The 26,447-nt window shown below is 37.4% G+C and overlaps 3 protein-coding genes across 4 annotated transcripts; 1 reads left to right on the forward strand and 2 right to left on the reverse strand.

The window, feature by feature from the left end:
* Window positions 1-2,836: 2,836 nt before the first annotated feature.
* On the reverse strand, window positions 2,837-5,959 carry LOC103873136. The gene is made up of 2 exons (XM_009151566.3): window positions 5,068-5,959; window positions 2,837-4,850 (listed from the first exon to the last, which is right to left on the reverse strand). Exon 2 carries the CDS (start codon window positions 4,721-4,723, stop codon window positions 3,059-3,061), a length of 1,665 nt encoding a protein of 554 aa, XP_009149814.1. The 5' UTR covers window positions 4,724-4,850; window positions 5,068-5,959; the 3' UTR covers window positions 2,837-3,058.
* Window positions 5,960-9,567: 3,608 nt separating this feature from the next.
* On the forward strand, window positions 9,568-13,577 carry LOC103873110 (uncharacterized protein At3g43530). 2 transcript variants are annotated; one of them, XM_009151543.2, is made up of 7 exons: window positions 9,576-10,548; window positions 11,008-11,790; window positions 11,867-12,028; window positions 12,116-12,644; window positions 12,772-13,020; window positions 13,094-13,162; window positions 13,236-13,577. In XM_009151543.2, exons 1-7 carry the CDS (start codon window positions 10,105-10,107, stop codon window positions 13,403-13,405), a joined length of 2,406 nt encoding a protein of 801 aa, XP_009149791.2. In that variant the 5' UTR covers window positions 9,576-10,104; the 3' UTR covers window positions 13,406-13,577. The 2 variants fall into 2 exon arrangements, with proteins under 2 accessions (XP_009149799.2, XP_009149791.2); XM_009151551.2 differs by lacking the exon at window positions 13,094-13,162 and having other exon boundaries at window positions 9,568-10,548.
* Window positions 11,106-17,973, reverse strand: LOC103873383. Its single transcript, XM_009151793.2, has 2 exons — window positions 14,289-17,973; window positions 11,106-11,327 (listed from the first exon to the last, which is right to left on the reverse strand). Exon 1 carries the CDS (start codon window positions 16,850-16,852, stop codon window positions 14,495-14,497), a length of 2,358 nt encoding a protein of 785 aa, XP_009150041.2. The 5' UTR covers window positions 16,853-17,973; the 3' UTR covers window positions 11,106-11,327; window positions 14,289-14,494.
* Between the last annotated feature and the right edge of the window lie 8,474 nt (window positions 17,974-26,447).

Raw genomic sequence — 26,447 nt, forward strand, 5'->3', positions numbered from 1 at the left:
TGTATTTTGGATCCTCCAAGATTTTCCGGTAAACCTAAGTAAGATCCCATTCCTCCTATATTCTGGATTCCCAGAATATCCCTTAACTCCTGTCTAACCGATTCTTCAATTTTGTGGCCAAATTGGATGGACGACTTCTCAAAATTTATAAGTTGTCCTGATACTACCTCGTATTCCTTTAATATCCTGAGGATAGTTTGACACTCCTCTTTCTGCGCTTTACAAAAGAAGAGACTATCGTCCGCAAATAGCAAATGAGATATTGATGGACATGCTCTAGCTACCTTCATTCCCGTTAATTGTTTCCCTTGCTCTGCCTTTTTTATGTTTGCAATTAAAGCCTCAGTACATAAAATGAATAAATAAGGAGATAAAGGGTCCCCTTGACGTAAACCCCGATGTGGGACAATGAGACCACGTGGATGACCATTCAGGAGAACCCGATATTGAACCGATGATATACATTCCATCATTAGTTTAATCCAGTGAAGATCAAACCCCATCCTCTGTAGTAAAGCCTTTATAAAATCCCATTCCACTCGATCATACGCTTTACTCATATCCGTTTTAATGGCCATAAACTTTCCCTGACATGCCTTATTGGTTCTCAAACCATGGAACATCTCCTGAGCGATAAGAATATTATCAGAGATCAACCGACCTGCAACGAAAGCTGATTGCGTTTCCGATATAAGATAAGGGAGACATCTTTTCAACCGCTGACACAAAACCTTCGAAATAATCATATACCCCACGTTACATAGACTGATGGGCCTCAACTCCGTCATCCTGGTAGGTCTCTCCGTTTTAGGGATCATACAAATGTTAGTAATATTTAACCTTGGATCCAAAGTACCAGATTCCAGAAAATTATTTACCATATTAACCAGATCATCCTTAATAACATGCCAAGAGTGTTGGAAAAAAAGAGCAGTCATACCATCTGGGCCTGGCGCTTTCTCTGGATGCATCATAAACAAAGCCTCTTTGACCTCGGATTCGGTTGCTATTCTAAGCAATCGTTGATTCATCTGAGGTGTAATACCAGGTGTTACCTTTGTGAGAAAATTATCAAATTCTGATGGTGCAGTGGTAGTAAATAAATCTTCAAAATAGTCTACTGCTACCTTTTCCACCTCATTATCCTTTGTAATCCAGTTCCCCGCAGCATCATATAGCCCCACAATCCTATTACATACCCGCCTTTGTTTCGTTAAAGCATGATAGAATTTTGTATTGAGATCTCCCGATGAGTGCCACATATTCCGACTTTTCTGATGTCAATATTCTTCTTCATCCTTATATGCATCTTGTAACTTCCGGGATACTTCCAAAATATCCTCCTGCGACCTATTATTATCTGTTTGTACCTCTTCGAGAGCTTTCTGTAGATCATTTATTTTTTCCTTTCCATAAGGGGGATTATTTTTTCGCCATTTAGCAATTTCATGACGACAATTGCCAATTTTCTCCACTATACCTTCAGATTGTCCTGCTCTATAATTTGACCAACCCATTGTGATTGAATCCATAAGTCCTTCTTGTCCAATCCATCTCTTATCAAATCGGAACTGGCCTTTCCTTCTCACAACTTTATCCTCCAAGTAGGCCACAACTGGTCGATGATCAGATGCCACCAGTCCTAAATACTCTGTATGAGAACATGGAAACAAAGTGTGCCATTCCTCATTAGCTAAAGCCCGATCCAGTCGACATCTAACCATCACTGCTCCTTTTCCTTTTCCTCTTCTTCCTTGCCATGACATTTTGTTTCCCCGAGCCGGGAACTCCAATAATCCATTGTTGCGTATCATGTTGTTAAAAGGAATAAATGAGTCCGCACTTCTCAAAGATCCTCCCTCTTTTTCATGGTTTCCAGTGATCTCATTTAAATCACCAATAATGAACCAGGGTTCGGATCGTGAGAGCCCATATCTAGTTAACCTCTCCCACACTTGTTCCCTCTGTTTCTGAACTGGGTCCCCATACACAAAAGTTAGATAAACAACCTTTCCAAGAGCCACTGCTTCCACATCTATCATCCTATTACTGGAGTATAAAATCTTAACTTGATACTCATTGTTGTAAAAAAGAGCTAATCCACCACTCCTCCCAATTGGATCCACTGTAACCAGGTTATCAAATCCAATATGAGATTGAAAGTTTTGGACAAACTCTAAATCTTGTTTAGTTTCTGATAAAAATAAAAAATCCGGTTTATGTTTATGCCAAATTTCCCTTAGATAGCTGATAGTCCAGTTGCTTCCCATTCCTCGACAATTCCAACTAAGTACTCTCATTAAAAAAAATTTTGAAAGAGCCTTTTCAAGCTAGAGAAGCAGGTGTGAAGAAACCTTTTATAATGAACAATTTTATACAATCCAGTGAACAAAAATAGCATGACCCAATAACCCAATAACACGAAATATCGCATTTTCTTTGCCATTATAAACCGTAGACCCCTCAAAAAATTAACTCCTGACGAGTGACCTTTTATTTGATAATCTCCATAACTTTGACATAATATCTTATTTAAGTACGTGATGCATGACAATCTCAAACGCACATGCCTATCAGCTCTTGCCCATACATAACGGTCCCTACTATCCAGTAAAAGATTAACGCCATCAACCATAATCCATTGACAAGCCGCCTTTGTACGAAACATAGAAGGAATCAGATCTTCTCCATCTCCTCCTCTATGACTTAAAGAGGTCATGTAATCAGAAGTATCATCCCATGCTGATCCTAAGAATAAATAATATTGCCAATACCCTTGTGCATCAACGTAATCCTTGACATGCTTCAACCACAAGCAATGTGAACCGGAAGCCCATAAACCAAAAAAACCAATTTTATTCCATAAACGAACCATGAATAGAGATTGAGGCCAATACAAAACCAGTAAAATAATACTTAACCATAAAAACCAGACATTGCTCAATGAGCTTATTAAGAAAACAGAAATTAAACCACCACAACGTGAAACCATCACACGAGCTCGCACTTCTTCATGATTGTAATCCATAAAAAACATCACTGTTTGTTGATTGGAGGTTTAGGGTTTGAAGTACCCTGCTCCGCACCATGCTTTGTTCCCTCGCCATGCTTCGTACCCTCTCCCTGCCTGGAAGTCGACTTGCTCTGAATGCGTTTGCGCGGTGAGATTAGAGAATGCACCATCCTCATCTTGGAAGTGCCAACCACAAGTGGAACTCCTTTGAACAACTTCTTTTTTGGTCCTTTGTTCTTCTCCCCCCCCAACCGTATTCTCTATCTTCTCCAGCTCTCCCTCTTCACCAATCTCAACACTGGCGGCACTGTCACCTTGTACTAGAGCCTGGTTCCCATCAGCCTCCTCATCCGTAACATCCTGAAACTCCTCCTCCCCCTCAATGGTCACCACCCCCTCCTTCAGTGAAGGATCATTTTCATCAGTATCCATATCATCCGTTTTCACCAAAGTTTCCTGTTCCAACATTACTTCATTGATAACATCAAGTCCATTCTCGACCACCTCGTTCCTCATACATACCTGATCAGCTCCGAGCCCTTTGACAGGTGCCAAAATCACATCGCCTTCTCTCTGCTGAGACGCTTCCCGGTTTGTTACCACTGGCTCTAAGGGTTGAGAAGATCTCATGGTGCCCTCATAAGTGCGCCCCTTACTCCTCTCCTGATTTAGAAAGTTTTCTCGAGGACTACGTTCTCTTCTCACTCCTCGGAACCCTGAAGACCTGTAACGCCCATCCTGAATGGAGTTCCTGTTGAGCTCATGCCTGGGCCGACGGTAGCGTGAATCTATCTCCTCACCCTTGAAGCGGCTTCCATCAGCACTCGGCCTCCTGGTATCTCTTCCTGACACACGGACCCAGTTTGTCTCATCATCCTCCACCATTTTCCCCTTACCCTTCCCTTGATAAGCTCTGCCCTCATTGTTTTGCTCCCGACGACCATCGTTACCATTGATAACAACCCCTTTATAACTTGCTGCTCGTTCTCCACCCCTCTCGGTTCTTGCCTCCCGCGCTTCAATCTTTCCCTTCGGGCTTTCCATATTCAATGGACACTTTGTCATATCATGACATAAGCTGAAGCACATAGAACAGTAACCAAAGAGCTTCTCATATCTCAATGCGATCAGCTCCTCCCCTCCTCCGTAGAATTCCCCACCGCAAAAATCCACTGATGTCTCGAAACAGAGACACTGTGCTCCATCGACGACCACCTTAACTCTCCCGTACTCAAGGTCCACCTCCACGACATTACCTAAAGCTCCTCCAATACTTTCAAAAGTCGGCTCTGCCCAATATTGTAGCGGAACCCCCAAGACACGGACCCAAAAGGTGATCTCCGTGGGGTAGCTCTTCTCCATCACTGGCTTCCACCTCACGAGAGAGATCATCCAGTAATAAAAGTGGTACGGCTGCATCTTCAAGACCTCCTCGATGTCTTCTTCATTATTGAAATCAAACTGAAACCTTCCAAGACCAAGATCAGCTCCAGCGACCCTGTCTTCCACTTTCCAGATTTTTGGCAGCATGATGATCAAAGCCGTGACGTCTTGTTCCTGAGGATTCATACACTTGCCAATCAGGGTCTTGTCATAGTTTTGGATGAGCGCCGAATTGTCAAAATGAGGCATTGTGATTCTCAAGGGCTTGCGGGCAGCTTCACCACCATTTTTGTTCCCCGCCTTAACAAGAAGCTGTCCTTGAGTCATGTTGATGACAATCACAAAGAATTCAACCAAAAGGAATATAAGGGAAAAGAGATTGCTTTGTTGTAAAGTGATGATATGAAGTCTCGCCTCTCTTCCCCTTTTATAGTACTCCTTCTCTCCCTGAGATCTGACGCAAATAAAAAAACATTGAAGACCAAATATTGTATCCTCAATCATGCGATACTGCAAATACTGAAAAGATTTGCGAGTGATTCTCCGAATCAATCCAAAGAATCCCGTTACTACATCAATTTGAAAAACGAAATTCCGATATAATTGTATCAAGATCCTGAGCGTAGAAACCCCCTTTAACCCCTTCCTTTGATGAACCAAAGAGATCATACCTTGATTACACAGAATATTTTCCAGAATAGTTTGGGAGAGTCGGAGCAATCCGAACCAATCAGATACTCCCTTAATTTCCCAGATCTCCAATATCCAGCCAAATCCCTTAACACCTTTCTTCGAAATCAAATCCCTGTGTCGCCATCTTGCGATTCCTCTGTTTCCTTCACGTGATATTCCAAATCCATCCATCGAAGGAGTATCTCCATTTGTATTTCCCGAATCATTCCGTAAATCCCCCGAAAATTTCAAGAAATCAAACATCGAACCCTAGATCCCCTTTGTCGTCGCCATCGCCATCGCTTTGAGAGAATGTGGGCTTATAAAAATATTATATATATATCTAAAAAAAAAAAAAAAAAAGGGTGGGATCAGATTTTTCGAATACATTTGAGTATCTGAAATACTCCGGTTCGGATCAGATTTTGAATCTCTAAATATCAAAATTTTGAATAATTTGGATATTTAATCAATTTCGGTTCAGTTTTGGTACTACTCTTTCGGATTGGGATCGGTTCGGTTCTTCAAATTTGGATTTTTTTTCTAGCCTAATATTGACATGAAAAACAAATAGCAACATATTTTTTTAAAATACACTTGCGCGGGTGCGCGGGTAAAAATCTAGTTTAGTTTCATTAACAAAACAAAAAACGAGGAGGGGTCATTCAGCAATTCATTAAAATCTATAGGTGAGGGATACTGGTGCATCTCATGAGCGTCGAAAATGACAATGATGAGCAACGTCTCCCAATTTCGAAAGAGATAGTGAAAAGTGTGGAACCCAATCTAATTCTCGAAGATTTCGTCACCTCGTGGGTTACAAATGAAAGAAACATCCCCCTATACATTAAAAGAGTCACTTTAGTGATTTCTGCTGAGGTGGCACTCATATAGAGCTTCTAAGAAAAAACGTTATAATTCTATTGGCTGGTTTTTTTGAATTTTTCTTTTTCATTTATTTTTATCAATCGCTTATGTAGAAAAGCCCAAAACTATTGTCGATTTCGTTAAGCCCATATATAGCTAGAGGATAATAATTATCGATTTAGTTTAACCTTGGGTACCCGTTCGGGTTCGGGTCGGGTATTTCGGATTTTCGGGTATTTTGGTATAGAGGTGTAGAACCCGTTCGGGTATTTCTGTACTTCGGGTCGGGTTCGGGTATTTTTAGTTCGGATTCGGTTATTTCGGATATGGTTTGGATATTTAGATTTTGAAAAAAAAAATTAAAATTTTCATTTCTCAAGTTTCTTATATTTAAAAATATAACTTTCAGTTAACTAATTTTTTATTTTTAATAGATTGAATAGTTAATAGATTTGGACATAACATTTTAAAACTAAAAAGGCATTAATTTAGTTATTTTTTTTTAATTTCGGATGTAACTTTTTGTTAATTTTTTAAATAAAAAACTTGACATGCATTTTAAGTGAGTAGCAAATCATTTTTTTCGTAATTGTATGTATATCATATGAACTTAAAGTATGTGTAGTATCAATATAAATATTTTATATAAAATGAGAGATGTAAACTAAAAATATAAGGTTAATTATACATATGTTCGGTTATCTTCGGATATCCATTCGGGTTTGGGTATTATCCGTTCGGGTTCGGGTATCCAATCTCTCCTTATTCAATACACGTTCGGGTATTTTGCTACTTCGGTTCGGATTTCAGTTCGGGTTTTTCGGATCGGGTTCGGGTGCCACTTCGGATATCGGGTAAAGTGCCCACCCCTACTAATTAGGTTGTTTATTTTTAATAACTTACCTTTCTAATATGGATTACTTGCGCAAGTTGAAATCATTAAATATGCAAATAACGTATTGACAAAATTTGTTTTTAATAACTTACCTTTCTAATATAGATTACTTGCGCAAGTTGAAATCATTAACTATGCAAATCACTTATTCACAATATGGATTACTTGCGCAAGTTGAATACATTAAATTTTATCGATTTAGTTTACCCTTGGGCAAGATTTAGAATTAAGATAAATATTAAAAACATTCCTTATTATTCAAACGGTAAACTTGCGCATGTTGATATCATATTTATTATATTGCTTACAAAATATTTTAATGTTTCTAATTAGGTTGTTTGTTTTTAATAATTTACCTTTCTAATATGGATTACTTGCGCAAGTTAAAATGATATCATATGCAAATCATTTTTTAACAATACACATTTAATATCTTTCTTTAAACGATTTTATTATTTATTGTGCAAAATATTAAAATTATTAATATGAGAATAAATCGACTGTATATATATAGGAGACACCCAAGGTCTTAAAATACAAACATTCTCTTTTCATTCTTTAAAGTATTATTCACAAATCTCTCCTCTCATACTATTAAGGTATTACGACAATGCTGCTTGTGTGCTAAGAAAAATGTGTTTAGACGCAAAGGCTCCTCATCTTTAGAACCCTGAACTCAACTATTTGTGTCTTATCTCCAAAAAGCATGTTTGGTCTATCTTTTCCATGTGTTGAATACTGGTAACGACAATATGGTCTTCCTTTTTTTATATGTAGACCAGGTCGTAAGAGTGATAGTGATCCAGAAAACCTTGATTGAACATGCTGAGAAGCTTCGCCAAGTTAAAGCAGTTCTTGAAGAGGTTCTTTAGTACTTTCTTTCTCTTTGTTGAATATTGTCCGGGAAAGTATTACATAGTATCATTTAGTAATACTATCTTATATCATTTTTTTTTGTTGGATATACTATCTTATAAGTAAGCTAGCATTATGCATTTTTTATTTAATTCATGATGTCATTTTCTCACAGCAGAGAACCTTTTGGAATGGCACAGGGAGGAAATTTCTCAGAGATATACATGAAGGTTCAACTGAAGCCGCTGAAGTGGGATGACGAAGGCGAAGAATAAAGACCTGTAGAGGTCCTTATGATTCTTAAATAAGGCGGTGTTCTAACTCACGCTGGTAGAAAACAGGTGTTTACATACTCTACCATTTAATTTGTCATTGTTATATATATATATGTTTTCCAAATATGGAAGAATTGTTTAACTTATTGACGTTTAACATCACTTGCCATATAATCTAACCAATATTACAAATAATAATTTATGGAAACTATTCTCGAAATTATTGAAAGACTAATAATGTTTTATTTATTACTTTTAATATTTATAACCTATAAAATAAAATGAACAAAATTTTATATAAGATAATTATAATAGTTTTATCCTCTACTTGATGAACTGTGTTCGAATATAATTATGTAATAACTATTTTAAATATTACAAAATCCAAAAATGGTTATTAATATTATTTTTAAATTATTTATCGTTGTTTAAAGAATAAATTTATCATAATTTCAAAATAATTTATAAAATGCTTACAAAATGCAAGGCAAAGTTGCACTTTCAAGAGTTAAGTCGAGATCTGGATTAAAAATCCTAATAACTGGTAAAGAAGGGAAGCCGAAGACAAAAACATTGAATGTTGTCTACAAACAAATTTTTCAGAATATTCCGTAGTCACGGTATGTAATTTTAATCTACTTTTTTTCAAATACAAATTTTAAAATATATAAACTGTTACAATTATTTATTTTTTGTATTTGCCAGATGGGTTGTGATGAGTTAGGAGACCGATGAAGGTATGTCAATTTAATATTATTTCATGTTCAAGAAAATTTAGAAATTTATAAATCTATCAAATAATGTTAACCCGTCAAATTGCTTACAAAATTTATTTAATTTTTTGCACGTTTTTAATTGAATTTGCTTTCTTTATCGAGAAATGTACTTCGTAATTTATATTATTTATGGATAATATTTTGATTTTTTTATATTTTCTTTTAATATGTCTACATAAATTTTTGTTTATTATTTATGGAAAAATAATATTATTCACCTAAATAAAGAATTACGACACATATACAATCCTCCTATACATTAAAAGAGAAGCACTTTAGTGATTTCTGCTGACATGACATTAATATAGAGCTTCTCAGAAAAATTGTTATAATTCTATTGGTCAATTTTTTTGAATTTTATTTTTCATTTATTTTAATCAATCGCTTATGTAGACAAGCCCAAAACTATTGTCGATTTCGTTAAGCCCATATATAGCTAGGGGATAATAATTATCGATTTAGTTTAGCATTGGGCAAGATTTAAAACAAAGACAAATATTAAAAACTTTCCTTATTATTCAAACAGTAACCTTGCGCATGTTGATATCATATTAATTACATTTGCTTAGAAAATATTATAATGTTTCTAATTAGTAAGGTGGGCGTTCGGGTACCCGTTCGGGTTCGGGTCGGGTATTTTGGATTTTCGAGTATTTCGGTATAGAGGTGTAGAACCCATTCGGATATTTCTGTACTTCGGGTCGGGTTCGGATATTTTTAGTTCGGAATCGGTTATTTTTTTAGATCGGGTTTGGATATTTAGAATTTGAAAAAAAAAATTAAAATTTTCATTTCTCAATTTTCTTATATTTAAAAATATAACTTTCAGTTAACTAATTTTTTTAATTTTAATAGATTGAATGGTTAATAGATTTAGACATAAAAATTTAAAACTAAAAAGGGATCAAATGCTGGGATGGACCAGGAGGGCACAAAAAAATCTAGAATAAACCCCTTCTTTTTTTCTTTTCTTAATGAATTAAAAATAAATCAAGATTAAATAGAAAATACCACAAAACCTAAAACTTCAATATATTTACATATCCAACCAGTCACCCACCCACTTACAATTAACCCGACCCGACCCGTGTTTTAATAACCCTAAATCCCTAAATTCTTTGTCTTCGACAAAACCAATGAAATCACGATCTCCCTCTATCTCCCATTACTAATCAAACTTGGTAACAATCATCTTGAATAACATCTATTTCTCCAATTTCGTCTCACTCATTGAGAGACTATGTCTCCAAAGACTCGACTTGCGGAAAAAAAAAACAATGAAGATGTGCTGGAGAAGAAGAAGAACGAGTCAATAGCGAAGAAGAAGAAAACTGCAGCGGAGAAGAAGAAAGGAGGGAGAAGAAGAAGATGGACTCCGCGAGAAAGAAAAAAGAAACATCAGTGAAAAGAAGGATAGAGGCCGTGAAAAAAAAGAGAGATGCGGCGAAGAAGAAGACTGAAACCGAGACCGCAGAGAAGAAGAGGAAGAGAAACAGTGGTGTCGACGGTGGGTCCTTGTCGAATCCAACCAAGCGGGCTCGGAACACCGCATCTCCACCGGAACAGGAACATCAAGGCGATAATTCCCCAGCACCATCAGCGGAATTGCCTTCTCAGGCCGATGTCGAGAGTACTCGGGCACCTAGTGAGGCCAAGAATCCACTGCAACCTCCAGTAACCTCACTTTCAATCTCAGAATCTGCCACAAATTGTCCTTCACATCGTTTAGACAATCACGATGAGGAGATTGTATCCAACAACAGAGATTCACACACACCCGAGGCTGCCATTGACCATACTGCGCAAAGAACGGTAAACAACTCAATTTAAAATAGTTTTGAAAATGTCTATGATTGGGTTGAACTAACAAATAGGTGGAATTATATAAGTAGTGTAACTGGTACAAATCAAAGAATGAAACTAGTTTCACTAGTAATAATATGTTGTAAACGAAACTTAGTGGAACTAGTATAACTAGTACAACCACGCTAAGTATAACTAATATAACCGGTACAACTATCAAAAGTATAACTAGTTTAACTAATACAACTCAGTATCGTATAACTAGTACAACTAAAAGAGTGAAAATGGTGTAACTGGTAATAATATGTTGTAAACAAATTCAGTGGAACTAGTATAACTAGTACGATCACATTTTTTATAACTAGTACAACTATTAAAAGTGCAACTAGATTAATTGTGATGTGTAACTTATAACACTTGTACAACTATGGTTTAATATTTTTGTAATTTTGTTTTGTTTTTTTGCAGGAGGCTGAGGATATGGCGGTAAACCCCCTTAGACCAAATGAGTTTTTCTTCAAACCGAAGGATTATCGGAAGTCTTGTAAGCTTCAATCAAGATGCCACCAATACAAATTCATGACGATCCTTGGGGGGTTAGATGAATCAGAAAAGAGGTGGTTTCTTGAACACCCACAGTTCAAGCACTTGTTCCACATGGTTTGCACCTCAACTAGAAAGATGATGGGATTGTGGATGTTGCTACTCCGCACCATTTCTACGCATAAGAGTCAGCAAGCGTGGTTTGCTGTAAATGGTGTTCCTATTCGGTACTCGATCAGGGAACACGGTCTCATCTCAGGTTTATACTGCCACCAGTATCCTGAAAATTATCAGAGTGGCTTGAACATGATGTTTGCGGAGAAACAGTTTAGGAAAATGTTCATGAAGAAGCTGAAAAAGCTGAAGAATAAGAAGAAGAAACCAGAGGAAGAGGAACTAAAGGTGACAGTTCAGGATGTGGAAGAGAAGCTTTCGCAGATGAAGCTAGATCGTACCAATGACCGGCTGAAGGTGGCTATTCTGTACTTTTTGGCCACAGTTATAGATGGGAAGTCCAAATATGGAGGCCCCATCGATCCTTTTCTTCTGCAAATTGTTGATGATCTAGAGCTGTGTAATAAATTTCCATGGGGACGTTTCACGTTTGATCACTGCATGAAAGAGATCAAACATGTGAAGGATCGTCTTAGAAGAGGACTGCCCGAAAACCCGAAATGGACATTTCCTGGGTTCATCAACCCTTTAGAGGTAAATTGCATGAATATTTCAGAAGCATATAATATATGATATATGAACTAATATGTTTGCTTGCAATGATGTGCAGATATTGGCATTTGAATGCATTCCTGTCCTGAAGGCAGAATTTAGAGAACCTGTGCCAAACTACGACCCTAGTTGTCCAAGAATGTGCAAGTGGAAGTTCACATCAACTGGGACAACAGAATATGCACTGGAAGAACTTTATAAGGCTCTTGGAAACACAAAGGTGAAAATTTAGTAAGATGTTTCTGGAATGTTTGATGAAACTTTGGGTTCAGTAAACTTAATAATGCTTAATCTGTTTTTTTTTCAGACAATTTCTAGCATTTTGCCACCAATTGAACGTGAGCAGCAAGTTATCAACCAGAAAATGGACGAAGGATGTTGGGAAGATATGGAACTTTTAGATGATGGGGATGATGATGATGCAATTGTTGATGTATGGAACAAGTTCATAGTTCAGGAAAGAGGGCAGATATTTTGGGAGGATATATGCATGGAAGATATTAAGTCTCGAAGTCTAGAGATAGAACAGCTAGAAGGAGATCAACTGGAGGAGGAGGAGCATGAGGCTGGGAACGAGCCTGAGGAGCATGAGGCTGGGAACGAGCCTCCGAGGATTGTCGGTGGAGAAGCTGTGGCAGAACTTGAAAGTTTAAAAGAAACGGTGATGAGTCTGATGAGTCTGATGACTACAATGGAAGGGAATGTTAATAACAAGCTTGAGGGTTTTGACAGAAGACTAAAAATGTTGGAAGGAGATAGTATTGGGAGAGAAGGTTTTGAAAATATGGACTTTCAATATAATGAAGATGGTGGAACGTCTGGACAGCAAGAGAAAGGTATAATTACATTTTAAAAAGTATTCTTGTTGTGTGTTGTTCTTGTGTTGTGTGTTGTTTTTGTGTTGTGTGTGGACAAAAAGACAAAGGTATAAACACAATATTAATCTTGTGTTGTGTGTTCCAGGTAATGAGGACGAGGAGGATGAGGATGATGGGAAGGAGGCTGAGCATGATGATGATAATGGCGAGAAGGATGATACTGAGAAAGAGCATGAGGACGAGGAGGCTGAGGATGATGGGAATGAGCACGAGGACGAGGATAATGACGAGAAGGATCATGACGAGGAGGCTGAGGATGATGGGAATGAGCATGAGAACGATGGGAAAGAGCTTGAAAAGGAGCTAGAGGTGCAGCCAGAAAAAGAGGCAACTGGTAACTTGTTGTGCTGTGAATTTGGAGCATTGACATTGCAAATCGGTTCTAATGTGTTTTGACATTGTTGTAGATGATGCTGAGGATGATGGGAAAGAGCCTCAAAAGGAGCTAGACGTGCAGCCAGAAAAAGAGGCAACTGGTAACTTGTTGCGCTGTGAATTTGGAGCATTGACATTGCAAATTGGTTCTAATGTGTTCTGACATTGTTGTAGATGATGCCGAGGAATATACACTTCGAGTAATGGAAGCAGCTGCAGAGAAGGTTGAGGCAGAAGCTGCAGAGAACGTTGAGGCAGAAGCTGCGAGAAAAGAAGCAATGACGAGGCCAAAGAGGGTGTTGAAGCCTTCACACTTGCAGAAGTCTCCTTTTGTTAAGAAGTGATTGAAGTTGTTGCTTTTTTTATGTTAGGAAACTTGTTTGTGGCTTTTGTTAAACTAGATCTTTTTAAAACTTCTACTGATGTAAACCTTGTTAGGAAACTTATTTGTGGTTTTTGCATTATAAAAACTGGATTTGCAGTTGTGTTTAGTTTAATAGAGAAGATTTGCAGGTATTGGCTATAACTAATATTACTAGTTTTAGTGAGTCTAAGTTATTAAGAATGGTACAACTAGTACAACTATCAGAAATATGGAACAATGAGCTTAAATAACATGTGTAAAACCTGAGACACAATAAAATAGCTTTCGTAAACATGTTATAAACATGTTAAACGTGGCTGAACATAAATAACACATAGTTGTACCACTTTATGTAGTTGTACCAGTATATGGTTGTACCAGTAAACCAGTTGTACCATATTGCACATAGTTGTACTTTTGGACCGAAAATGCAAATATTAATTGTACTAGATAAAATATTTGTATACCTCAGTTGTACAACTCTCATTTATTTAGATACATATGCGCACATGCAATGAAATCATTAATTTTGTTAAAACATATTTGGTGTATGTTTTTCAAGAATATAGTGAACAAACTAGTAAACAAACCTTTAAAGTATAAGGTAGATCATGAAAACTTATGTGATCATGTAATAATTGTAAAAAAAATTGATAAATTTTTTGAATAATTAGGATGGACCACTCTAAGTATCTTCCTACTTGTCTATTCTATTGTTATTTACTTATGGAAAGCCAAATAGAATTTAAAACTTTTATAACCGAAGCAGTTGTACCAGTTATACTAGTATTTCTTTCCTCATATATATAATGTAGTTGTTCTAGTTTTCCTAGTATTATAATATGTAGTTATACGAGTTGTACCGGTATAACATCACAGAAACGTGAGTGTTATGTTATATGAAGTTTTACCAGTTGTACCTGTAGTACTTGGCAGAAACAGCACATTACATAAAATAAGTTCCACAACACATAAATAAGTTCTACAACACTTAAATAAGTTCCACAACACATAAACAAGTTCCACAATACTTAAATAAGTTTCACATACATAAAAACATAATCAAGGCTTATTCATTGTTCTCATTTCCATCATGACCACTTCCTTCGTTGTCACCTCCCTCGTCGCCACTTCCTTCGCTGCCACTTCCCTCGCTGCTACTTTCATCGCTGTCACTTCCGTCATTTTCACCGACCAATGGTGGATACTTCTTCTTTTTCTTCCTCCGATATTCTCCTGCAGATGGGAATCTAGTAACTTGTAGTCTTCCTTTCTTTTTCTCAACATAAGGAGGGAAGACAACCTGAGATCGGATTTCTTCAGGAATTTTGTAACTCTCCCATGAAGAATGATGAGGCACTGGATATATTGTCCTGTAATATGCCAAAGTCCACTGCTCCATCCAGTAATACCTAGAACAATAATGTTCAGCCATTTCTCCTCGCGCCATGATGGCAGCAAGTGCATGCACACAAGGATACCGGTCAATATCAAAACACCTACAGTAGCATGTTCCATTGCTCAAATCAACAAAATAACCTTGACCGTCCTTTCCAATCACATTGTAGTGACGTTCAAATCTGTTTAGCTCCCTCACCTCAAGCTTTTTTGCCTTCGGATAATTGTGATGCAATATCCCATGCACGTACGAGACTAGTATCTGCCTCTCTGGTACACGCAAAGATAACTGTCGATATTTGTTAAACCATTCTACAATCTTCCCCACCACCACATCAATCATAGGCAACAACGCATATTTCCTTGGTTCTTTTAAAACACCATTGATAGATTCAACAGTGTTGGTTGTATCTATGTTGTACCTTTCTCCCGGAAATTTACATCTTGCCCATTTGGTCTCATGAACACTGTCATCTAGATAAGCGGCGGCCTGAGGATACGTGCTCCTGAAATCATTGTAGCACTTTCTGAACTCTATCTGTGTGTACATACCAGCTATTTTTCTGAACTTTTTGGCAACCCCTTTCTTGTTAACATTGCTGCATGCTCCACTGACATTATTAGACAAGTGATAATTGCAATATCCATGAATTGCCAATGGGTACACCTCGTGTACTTTCTTTATGATGCTTTGGTTTCTATCAGTACAAAATACAAGTTGGGGATCATCTGGTATCAAAGTTTTCAATATAGTCAAAAACCACTCCCAGCTCGCATTTTTCTCACTATCTACTACTGCAAAAGCGAGGGGATAATGATGATGGTCTGGATCCTGAGCAGTGGCAATGAGAAGCACTCCTTTGTACACACCCTTTAGGTGAGTTCCATCCATTATTATCACTTTCCTCATCGCCTTAAACCCTTCGATGCAAGCTCCGAGCGCAAAGAACATATACTTAAACTGATTAGTCTCATCCACTACTAATCGTGTAATGGTATCAGGATTCATCTTTTCTAACATGTACAAGTAAGATGGCAGTCTAGCAAAACTCTCCTCAGGGTTATCACGCAGATCACTGACAGCTTGGTGTTTCCCTCTCAAAGCCGTAGAATATGAAACCTTGACACCTAGTTTGTTCTTCACCAAACTTATGATAGTAGTTGGATCTGGAGTCTTGAATTGGCCTGGATAATCAGCGTGCACCACTGATGCGACCAAGCTTGGTGTGCCTCTTTTCCCCCTCTTAATTATACTTCCCTCTCCCCGAGAACACGTATGCATCTTTCTATACTTTCTGATAGTGAAAAATGCCGAGTTTTTCAGCTTTGCAGCTCGTAAATACCATCTGCATCCAACCCCACGACATTTCAATACATAAAGAACAGGATTCGACTTCAATATATCAACCTCAAAACAATTCGAATGCACTCCTCTGTCCACTAAATCCCTCACTTCCTTCTTAGTTGCAAATTCTTGATCCATACTCATATCAATACCATCATCCCACTCAACATTGACAATTGTTTCTTCAGCTGGTGTAACAGCTGCCAACTCCTCCCTATCATCCATTTCATCACCCTCTCCATTGCTTTTCTCATGCTCGTACCCATCTGATTGTTTTTGAGGAACAATTGCCAACTCCTCAACTTCAACCATACCATAATTAGCTCTGGCATCACTCAGAATTTCCTCATTCATAGAAAAATGCTCCTTACTCTGATTTTCTGAGATGATTTCGGAAAGCTCCACATGCAAGACACTACGCCGGTTTTTCTTGTCTACCTCCATTAAATATCCTAAAACATCTTCATCATCCAAAATATAACAAGGCCTCTTATTATCCACGACCAGAGGAAAGTAACTAAGTTGAAGCTTTGTCGCAGCTACATCGATATTCATTTTCTTGCATATTCTATCAACCAAGTGAGAATAAGTAATCTCCTCATATCTTCCTTTTATCACTAATGTAGAAATATGCCGGTCTCCACCATGATCAAAATGTATCACCACAGCTCCACTACTATCCATAGTTCCTGAAAAGGAGTAAAAACCAACATTACCGCTTAATAGTTATGCCAGTTATACGAGTTTTACTGTTGCTAAAATTCTGGTTATACTAGTATTACCAGTTAGACTGGTTTACATGTAACAGTAATTAATTATAAGTAATACTAGTAATACCAGTTATACTATGTTCACTCGGCACATGACTACTATAAGTTATACAAGTTCTACCCATATTTTTATTTAATGTTACTTAGAGTTATAGCAGGTGTATTAGTTGTACGTTTCGTATGAATAATAACAGTAATACTAATTCTGCCAGTATTACTATTTTCACTTTTTTAAGTTGTACCAGTGTCACTGGTTCTTAACGAATTTTTAAAAGTTGTACCAGTTGTACCGTAAGCAAAAATGATTTGTTCTACAATATTGTGCTTCATACTTCAACAACATTATATTAAACCTTACAACATGATTCATAACGTTAACAAACATATTATGTGACTAAACCGAAACAGAAAACGAAAAAAAAAAGACTGAGAAGAGTGAAAGAGAAAGAGAGGGAGAGAGTATACATACACTTACCTAAAGATTTCTGAACCAAAGACGTCGTACATGTGATATTTTAAAGCGTCATAAGCTGTAGAAAAACCATAAGAAACAGAGTTAAGGGTTTGTAGATGAAGAATTGAAAAAGAGAATTTTGGTTGGTGAAGGGAGTGAATTTTCGTGTAGTTGAAGTGAAATGAAGAAGAAGAAGATGGATTAAATTTCGGTGGGACCCAGGCGAAAAAGAGAGAGAGAGATCCGATTTTAAGGGAGAAATTGGAGGGTTCAGATTATAAAATAGATAATCTGATCTAATAGTCAACATTGATCTATCATTAAAGGTAAAATGGTCATTTTACACCCTTTGGTCCATACAGATTTTTTTTGGATGTTCTAGATTATGTTTTGGTCCATTTAGTCCAAATCAGATTTTAGTCCACTAAAAAGGCATTAATTTAGTTATTTTTTAAAAAAAAATTAGATGTAATTTTTTGTTAATTTTTTAAATAAAAAACTTGACATGCATTTTCGGATCGGGTTCGGTTGCCACTTCGGATATCGGGTAAAGTGTCCACCCCTACTAATTAGGTTGTTTGTTTTTAATAACTTACCTTTCTAATATGGATTACTTGCGCAAGTTGAAATCATTAAATATGCAAATAACTTATTGACAAAATTTGTTTTTAATAACTTACCTTTCTAATATGGATTACTTGCGCAAGTTAAAATCATTAAATATGCAAATCACTTATTCACAATATGGATTACTTGCACAAGTTGAAATCATTAAATATTATCGATTTAGTTTACCCTTGGACAAGATTTAGAATTAAGACAAATATTAAAAAATTTGCTTATTATTCAAACGGTAAACTTGCGCATGTTGATATCATATTTATTACATTGCTTACAAAATATTTTAATGTTTCTAATTAGGTTGTTTGTTTTTAATAATTTACCTTTCTAATATGGATTACTTGCGCCAAGTTAAAATCATATCATATGCAAATCATTTTTTGACAATACACATTTAATATCTTTCTTTAAACGATTTCATTATTTACTGTGCAAAATATTGTGCGTCATTAATATGAAAAATAAATCGACTGTATATATATATGAGACACCCAAGGTCTTAAAATACAAACATTCTCTTTTCATTCTTTAAAGTATTATTCACAAATCTCTCCTCTCATACTATTAAGGTATTACGACGATGCTGCTTGTGTGCTAAGAAAAATGTGTTTAGACGCAAAGGCTCTTCATCTTTCATCGACTCTGCCACCCACTTTGCCTTAGAAGTATTATATGCTACTTGATGAATCGACTCTGCCACCCACTTTCATCGACTCTGCCACCCACTTTACCTTGGAAGTATTATAGAAAGATTAATAATGTTTTATTTATTACTTTTAATATTTATAAACTATAAAATACAATGAACGAAATTTTATATAAGATAATTATAATAGTTTTATACTCTACTTGATGAATTATGTTCGAATATAATTATATAATAACTATTTTAAATATTACAAAATCCAAAAATGTTTATTAATATTATTTTTAAATTATTAATCGTCGAACACCCTGGTCAACCACTTTAATCTCAAAAACGCTTCCTTGCACGTGAGAGACTGTTTCGATTTCTAACACCATCGATCCATTAAATTCATCGTCTTTACTGACTGACCTGTTATCGGCCCTAAACCACCGCGGTAATTAAACACCTCTCTCTCTCTCTCTTCTCTCTCTCTCTCTCTCTCTCTCTCTCTCTCTCTTCTCTCTCTCTCGCTCTCTCTCTCTCTCTCTCTCTCTCTCTCTCTCTCTCCTCTCTCTCTCTCTCTCTCTCTCTCTCTCTCTCTCCTCTCTCTCTCTCTCTCTCTCTCTCTCTCTCTCTCTCTCTCTCTCTCTCTCTCTCTCTCTCTCTCTCTCTCTCTCTCTCTCTCTCTCTCTCTCTCTCTCTCTCTCTCTCTCTCTCTCTCTCTCTCTCTCTCTCTCTCTCTCTCTCTCTCTCTCTCTCTCTCTCTCTCTCTCTCTCTCTCTCTCTCTCTCTGATAATCGTAAAATACCCTTTAATAGTTTTACACACGTTTTTAGATACACCTATTAATGTGTGTATACATGTGTTTGTGGATAATCGTGTACACCAACATCCACGTACACCAGCATCCATGTACAAAAATACTAAATTTTATGTGCACCACTTGATTAATACACTGTGATTTGTTAAGAAAATAAATAAACCAATATAACCATAGCCGGTGTTAAAAAAGAAAACAAGAAAATAGAGCGAAGGGAGATTTTAGAGCATGTGAGCAATATTGGAACATATCCAAAAGAGCCCGCTGTTTTTGCAGGAACCTTCAAGGTCCATTATGTAATCATGGCCATAGAGGCACTTTGGTGATTTGATGACCTCATAGTCAGGAAATTAGAAGGTTAGAGTGTAGCTGTTTAAATGTGGCGCCAGGAACAGAGTCAATCTCCACTCAAGCTCATCGGCCAGTTCCAATAAGGTCGTCATGAATTTCAGCGAACTCCAGAAAAATTTTATCGGCTTCTTTATCTTTACCAAGACAAATGTTGAAAACACTGACAGCCAACGTTGACAATCCGTGCGTTGGGACGTTTGGTTCCAAGACGTTGATGGCATGCTCCACATCAAATGTTGCTGCGTAAAGACTTTCGTAGTAGACAGCGTCTGTATTTTCAGCACTAACGCATTTGAACAAGAACTCACAGAATTTTCTACCTAAGCGGATTTCTAAGTTTATAAGCATAGGAGTGACATTGCACGTCTGCAAGACCGAGGGTTCATGGACAAGAGCGTATCCGTGCTTCCCAGGCCGCAAGAAAGGTCTAAGGTGCCAAATTGAATCCTCCCCAACTAATCCAATTATTTTGCAAATAATTTCGTCCGAAAGATTAGGAAGAAGTTGACGTGCCATCGTATTCGGTGAAAAATGGCTTTGCTAGGAGGTTGATAATATTGTCTGAGTTAAATAGAAAAGTTATTTGACCACCCCCACTCCCAAACAAGAAATGCAGTTCCGATATTACGTAGCCTCCTATGACAAAAAGGGTAAAAGTAAGTGTGAAATTAAATTTGATATTTACCAACTAATGTCAAATTTATTAACTAATGTACACATCCTATGACGACACGTACACCCCTAATAAATTGGAGAAAGATGATTCAAATATTGTATTTACATATACTGTTAGAGTCTGATAGCCATAAATGAAGCTGTGTACATTTTACTGAAATATATCACCTAAGCAATTACTCTAACCTTACTCTCAACGAAACTACCTTTACTCTAACCTTTATTGTTACCTTTAGTTTGTACTGACTACTGATACTGGTTAGAAGTATAGCCCAAATGTATTTCGTTGTTTATCATTGCAGGCCCAATGTATTAACATTAAGACCGATTTCGTGGTGGTTCGCCAAACTAATGCCATTAAGTGGTTTTAGAAGGACTGACGTGACAGTTGAGTTGCTAGAAGTATAAGTTCCCTAAACTGTTTTTTCCATCATCGTCGTCATCTTCTAGATCCACGAAATTAGCAGAACTATGTGTGGGAACTGAAATTCACCGATTTTCGTAATCGGACGAAAGTTAGGAAACCCTAACTATTCCTAAGGTCTCAGATTCTCTGCGAGAGCCAACGACAAGTGATCAGATAAATGCGGAAAATATGAAAAGATAACAAAATAAATTTATAGAAAAGGTAGATCTTATTTCGAATCCGCGTAAGAGCGTTGCGATCATTTCAAGAGATTATAAAAGCTTCGGCCGCAAGAGCTGTCAGCGAATTACCTAGTTATAACAACCTACAACCTTAAACCTAGTTGAGTCGCAGCTCGATAACAGAAGACATAAAAGATATGAAAAAAGTTTTGATTGATTTCGGACTGAACCTTATGAAAAGCTGACTACATACCACTTTCGAAGATCAAGCCGAACGTAGTTCAAGGGTGAACCAAGAGATCGAACTGTTTGTGCGTGTTCGTCTGGTAATCGGGTGCCAGTCATAGAAACAGAGCATGTCGAGAATAAAGCTTAAAATTTTCTAAGTCTAAAAAATTGTCCCTTTGCCTCTTCAACCTCGACATCTTTATATACTCCTCCTAGAGGCGGTTTTCTCTTTCCCTTTCTGCCCTTGGTCGAGTTTATCGCTTCGCGGAAATATTCCATTTTCCTTCAATCTTCGTGTTTATCTTTGGAAACATGACATTTAATCTCCGAACTTGATATTTATCTTCTCCTGCATAACAAATGATAAACAGTCATAACCATTGGGCTTGATTTGGTATAAAATCGTAAGTGGGCTTTTAGCCGCGTTCTGGACCCTTTCAGACCGTTTTCCAACTTAAGCATTTTTACGATTTATCGAAAGAGCGCTTCTGAAACGATGTCGATTCCGAAGAAGGTTCAAATTTCTTGTATAGTGGAGGCAGTCCAGGTGTTTAGTTAACTGTTGCCGTCTTATACGATCAATTTGAACTTCATATGAGACAACGAGTTATTGCGGTTTTAAATCGTAAAGTTCCTACGGTGACTCTGATCGAGATGAAACAAGAGCATGTTCGATCCAATCCCGAAGGAGGGAGCTACGAGGATGGGACTGTGATAGCAATATCCTTCCAACTCAGCCATCCGCCGAACTTGACTAGTCCAGCTCGGCGGATGGCCGAGCTGGTCATGTGTTCGGTCCAGCTCGGCCATCCGCCGAACTGGACTGGTCCAGCTCGGCGGATAGCCGTGCTGGTCGCGTGTTTGATCCAGCTCGGCAATCCGCCGAACTGGACTTGTCCAGCTTGACGGATGGCCGAGCTGGTCGTGTTGTCGATCCAGCTCGGCCATCCGCCGAGCTGGTCGTGTTGTCGATCCAGCTCGGCCATCCGCCGAGCTGGTCGCGTGGCCGAGCTGGACGGTGTGCTCTGTCCACCCTTCGATAAAGCGGGCATAACTTATGCTACAGGATGCTGATTAACCTCAGACCGGTGGAATTGGAAAGCTAACTCAAATCTATATCTTGTGTCAAAATATGGGCTCAATCAAACCATGAGAATGTCTTCATCCATAGCTAAGCATCTGGCGCGTATGTGCAGTTCTGCACCTCAAAAGGTTTGAACGAACAAGTTAGACTGCTTGTTTGGTTCCGTGATCCATTTCTCTCGAGTCTTTTACTCAATAACTTTTGTCGAGAGTGTGTCGAGAAAGCTTTGGTACAGAAACTCAATTTTTGGACGTTTATTTCGAGATAACTGTTTTTGACCCAAACAATGTTTGCTTCTTATTGTCGATAAAATAATTATAGAACGTCGTAGAACCTTTTCAATAAGAATTATACAGAATTTATATTGCGAGAAATATTTTCCTGGGACTTTTAGACATTGATTCCGTCGTGATCGATTTTGACCCCAATAGTTAGCCCCCCATCTCGTTAGAATTGTGAGCTTTTAGCGTGAAGTTCTAGCGAGTGGCTTGGCAAGTTAGGCAAGTTAGGAGAAATTAATGGTTGAAAAGGTCTGTGGTAAGTAGTATTCTCGTTCTTCTGAGAGTGGAATGCGAGAATTTTGGGGCTGCTCCTTATACGTATCCTTGTTGAAGGGATCAAGCCTTTCTTAGTTTGTCTTAGAGTTAAGATTCTTAACCTGCTTTCCAGCGAGACCTTTACGGTCTAGTTTATATGTCGTGTAGAGGTTATCAGGCATGTTGCTGCCGTTGGCATTTTATATGGGTGTAGAGTTAAGACTACGAGTTCTCATCTCGTAATGTAACTCTGTCTGAACTGCTATATCTGTGATATGTTTCGAGAGTTTCCCGCAGTGCGTAAACTTGCGGGATTTCTGAAGACGCTCGAATATTAGCCAAGAGACAAATTTTGGGATCTCGTATCAGGGTGTTTGATACTATGCTTAGAGATGTTAGAGACCAGTGTGCTGGGATTAAGACAAGACCTAAGTCTAAGCACATCTGTAGGGGGTGCAATGACTACTTCGACTTACGTTTCCCTTATCGTTTTTGACCTGATTCCATCCCGCTTTAAAGTCCTCGATATGTTCTCGGCCTAGGTGACTTGTATGGTAGCAATCGAGCATCTCTTTGAGGACAAATTTTAAGTCTCCCGAACGTGCTGACCAAAAGTTAAGATTTTTTTATATAGCGCTATTACCCTTTTGTCGGGTGTTCGAGAACTATCTCTACGAGATGGCTTAGTCTGTTTAGGACGTTGAGAGTTTGTTGTGATCAGCAACAAACTTATCGGTAGATATTACCGTTTCTGACTCTTCGCGAAGGATATGTGTTTGAGAAGATGTTAGTGTGTGTGGGAACCGAAATTCGCACTGTCAATTTCCGTTTAAATTAGGAAACTAGGAAAACCCTAATTTCCCAGAGGAGCCGGATCTCTGCGGGGCCAACGACAAGTGACCAAATAGATGCGGAAAATATGAAAAGATAATAAAACGAATTTAGAGAAAATAGTATATCTTATTTCGAATCTGCGTAAGAGCGTTACGATCATTACAACAGATTATAAAAAATTGGCCGCAAAGGCTGTCAGCGAGTTACCTAGTTCTGGCGACCTAAAACCTTAAACCTAGTTGAGTTGCAGCTCGATAACAAAAGACAAAAAAGATACAAAAAAAGGTTTTTGATTGATTTCAGACTGAACCTTATTAAAGGCTGCCTACGTACCCCTTTCGAGGATCAAGCCGAACGTAGTTCAATTGATAGAGCTGGACAAGAGATCGAACACCCTGGGCGAGTCCGTCTAGTAATTGAGTGCCAGTCATAGAAACCGAACTTGTCGAGAATAAAGCCTAAAGTTTCTAAGTGCAGAGAATTCTGAGTCTAAAAGAGTTCCCCCCTTATGCCTCTCGCCTAGGACTTCTTATATACTTACTCCTAGGTCGGTTTGCGCTTTCTCCTTTCTGCCCTTAAGCCATCATAGCTCAAAAATGGAGATATTCCATTTTCCCGATCTTTGTGATTATCTTCGGAACTTAACATTTATCCCCAGAAACTTGAAATTTATCTTGTCTTACGAACCAAGCATAAACCATCATAAGGCTTATGGGTTTTCGGTTAAGAAATCGTAAGTGGGCTTCGAGCTGTGTTTTAGGTCTCTTTGGGCCGTCTTTGACTCGAAACGTTTATTATCCATCTTCCTTCTTACTTGGATCAAGAACGAACTCCCAACCAACATTATCCATCTTCCATTGTCCAAAAACAGTAATTGAGTGCAACATTATCTGCATAATAAAACTTACATCAGAAGATCTGAAGTCACATTGCAAAACTATTTTTTTTAAAGACAACAAGGTATAGTGAATCGTAGCGGCAAGAGATCATCATTGTTAAGGCAACCATAAAAAAAACACTTGGCCTTTGTTCATAGATCTTATTACAATTGACTGTTTGTTGTACATGGTGTCTCAGATCTGGTTTCGAAGTTTCTATCAATCAAATCGCATATAATCTGTTCGCCTTCCACCAATAAATTAACTTAATTTTATCAAAAATAAAGGGAGATTTGACAGCAAAGAAAGTAGTTATGAGGCTGAAAAGTATGAAAAACTGTGAATCTGATATGGGAGAAAGCTGTTGAAGACTTGAAGATAAAGTGTTGTCTTTTATTTCTTTTTTAATTTATATAAAACTAATATTGACATTTTTGTTGGAAAAAAGTTAAATAGTAATTTCAAAAGAGGATGGTTTTTCTTAACAATTTTTCTTTGGAAGGATACCATTCTCCTTTTTTTTATTTTCGGAAGTAGAGCATTTCAATAAATGACCCTCTATTTTAATAATAAGGGGATTAGTGATTTATGATGTGTCTTAACCTATACTTAATATGAAAACGAATGTGAATTATAAGTGTAGGTGACAAATAAATATAAAATCATTTGTTATAGTTCAATTGATTTTTGCTCTAATTTCAAACAAAGATTATACTAACATATTTCATTTATTAGTCTCAAGGTTTGAAATTGCACCTAGCTCCATACCAACTAATGTACGACCGTTGAAAACAAATGGAGATGCTTAATTACTTCCGATCACCATTTAACCGGACGAGTATATGACCGTGTTTTCGAACATGGATTAATAGTATGTGATTTTAACTTTTTTATGACTACATATCGACTAATTCTAAAAGCTACCACAATATTTTTGTATTATGTATTTTAACTTTTGTGGTAGTTTCAAATTTATATATATCGACTAATTTCTGAAACATACTACAACTTTCCCTTTATTACACTTTTTCTAAAGTTTTTTTGTAAAATAAATTTTGGTTTTTGCTATGTAAGAAAATACATAAAGAAAAATCATAAAAATACAAAATTACATAAGACCCAAAGCAAATCCATATTAGGCTCGATCAGGAGAAGCCTGAACCAGCTTGACCCACAAAAAGGCCTATATCCAAAACCCTCCGGAAACCCTAGCTCCACTTGAAATTAATGAAACCGTTGTCAAGAACCCCGCCAAAGCAACCATGAAGAAAGGAGAAGATGAAGAGAAGAGGAGGACTGGTACGAACCCCTATCGTCTAAACCACAACCCAGACGAAATCAAGAAAAAAAAAAACAAAGGCGAATCACTATGAACGGATAGACTCATCAAAAGAAAGGAAAGATGTTCCTCTGTTTCTTCTTGTTGGCAACATTAACGACATTGGGAATCTCTAACTACATGTCTCCGTTTTAGATTATTCCCAGTAGCTAAAGCCTTTGATAGTAGCTTCCAAAGAAAGTGTTTGAGCTTAGTCGGCACATCTGTTTTCCATATTTTGTGCTTGACATTTGCATCACCATATGTTTGCAATCCATTTTCCTGATCCAGTAGATGTGTACTCAGCCAATAGCCTGATTTAACTGTATAAATACCATCTTCATTGTAGTTCCACCCCAATAGGTCCATCTTTGCCTTGCTACTTAACTTAATTTGAAGAATCTTATCTATGTCTTCTGGTACCACTACAGCTTCTAGTTTTCCAACATCCCAGTTGCTTTTGTCTGAATTCATAAAAGCAGTAACTGATGTAT

Source organism: Brassica rapa, chromosome A01 (genome assembly GCF_000309985.2).
Source record: "Brassica rapa cultivar Chiifu-401-42 chromosome A01, CAAS_Brap_v3.01, whole genome shotgun sequence".
Taxonomy (NCBI): Eukaryota; Viridiplantae; Streptophyta; class Magnoliopsida; order Brassicales; family Brassicaceae; genus Brassica; species Brassica rapa.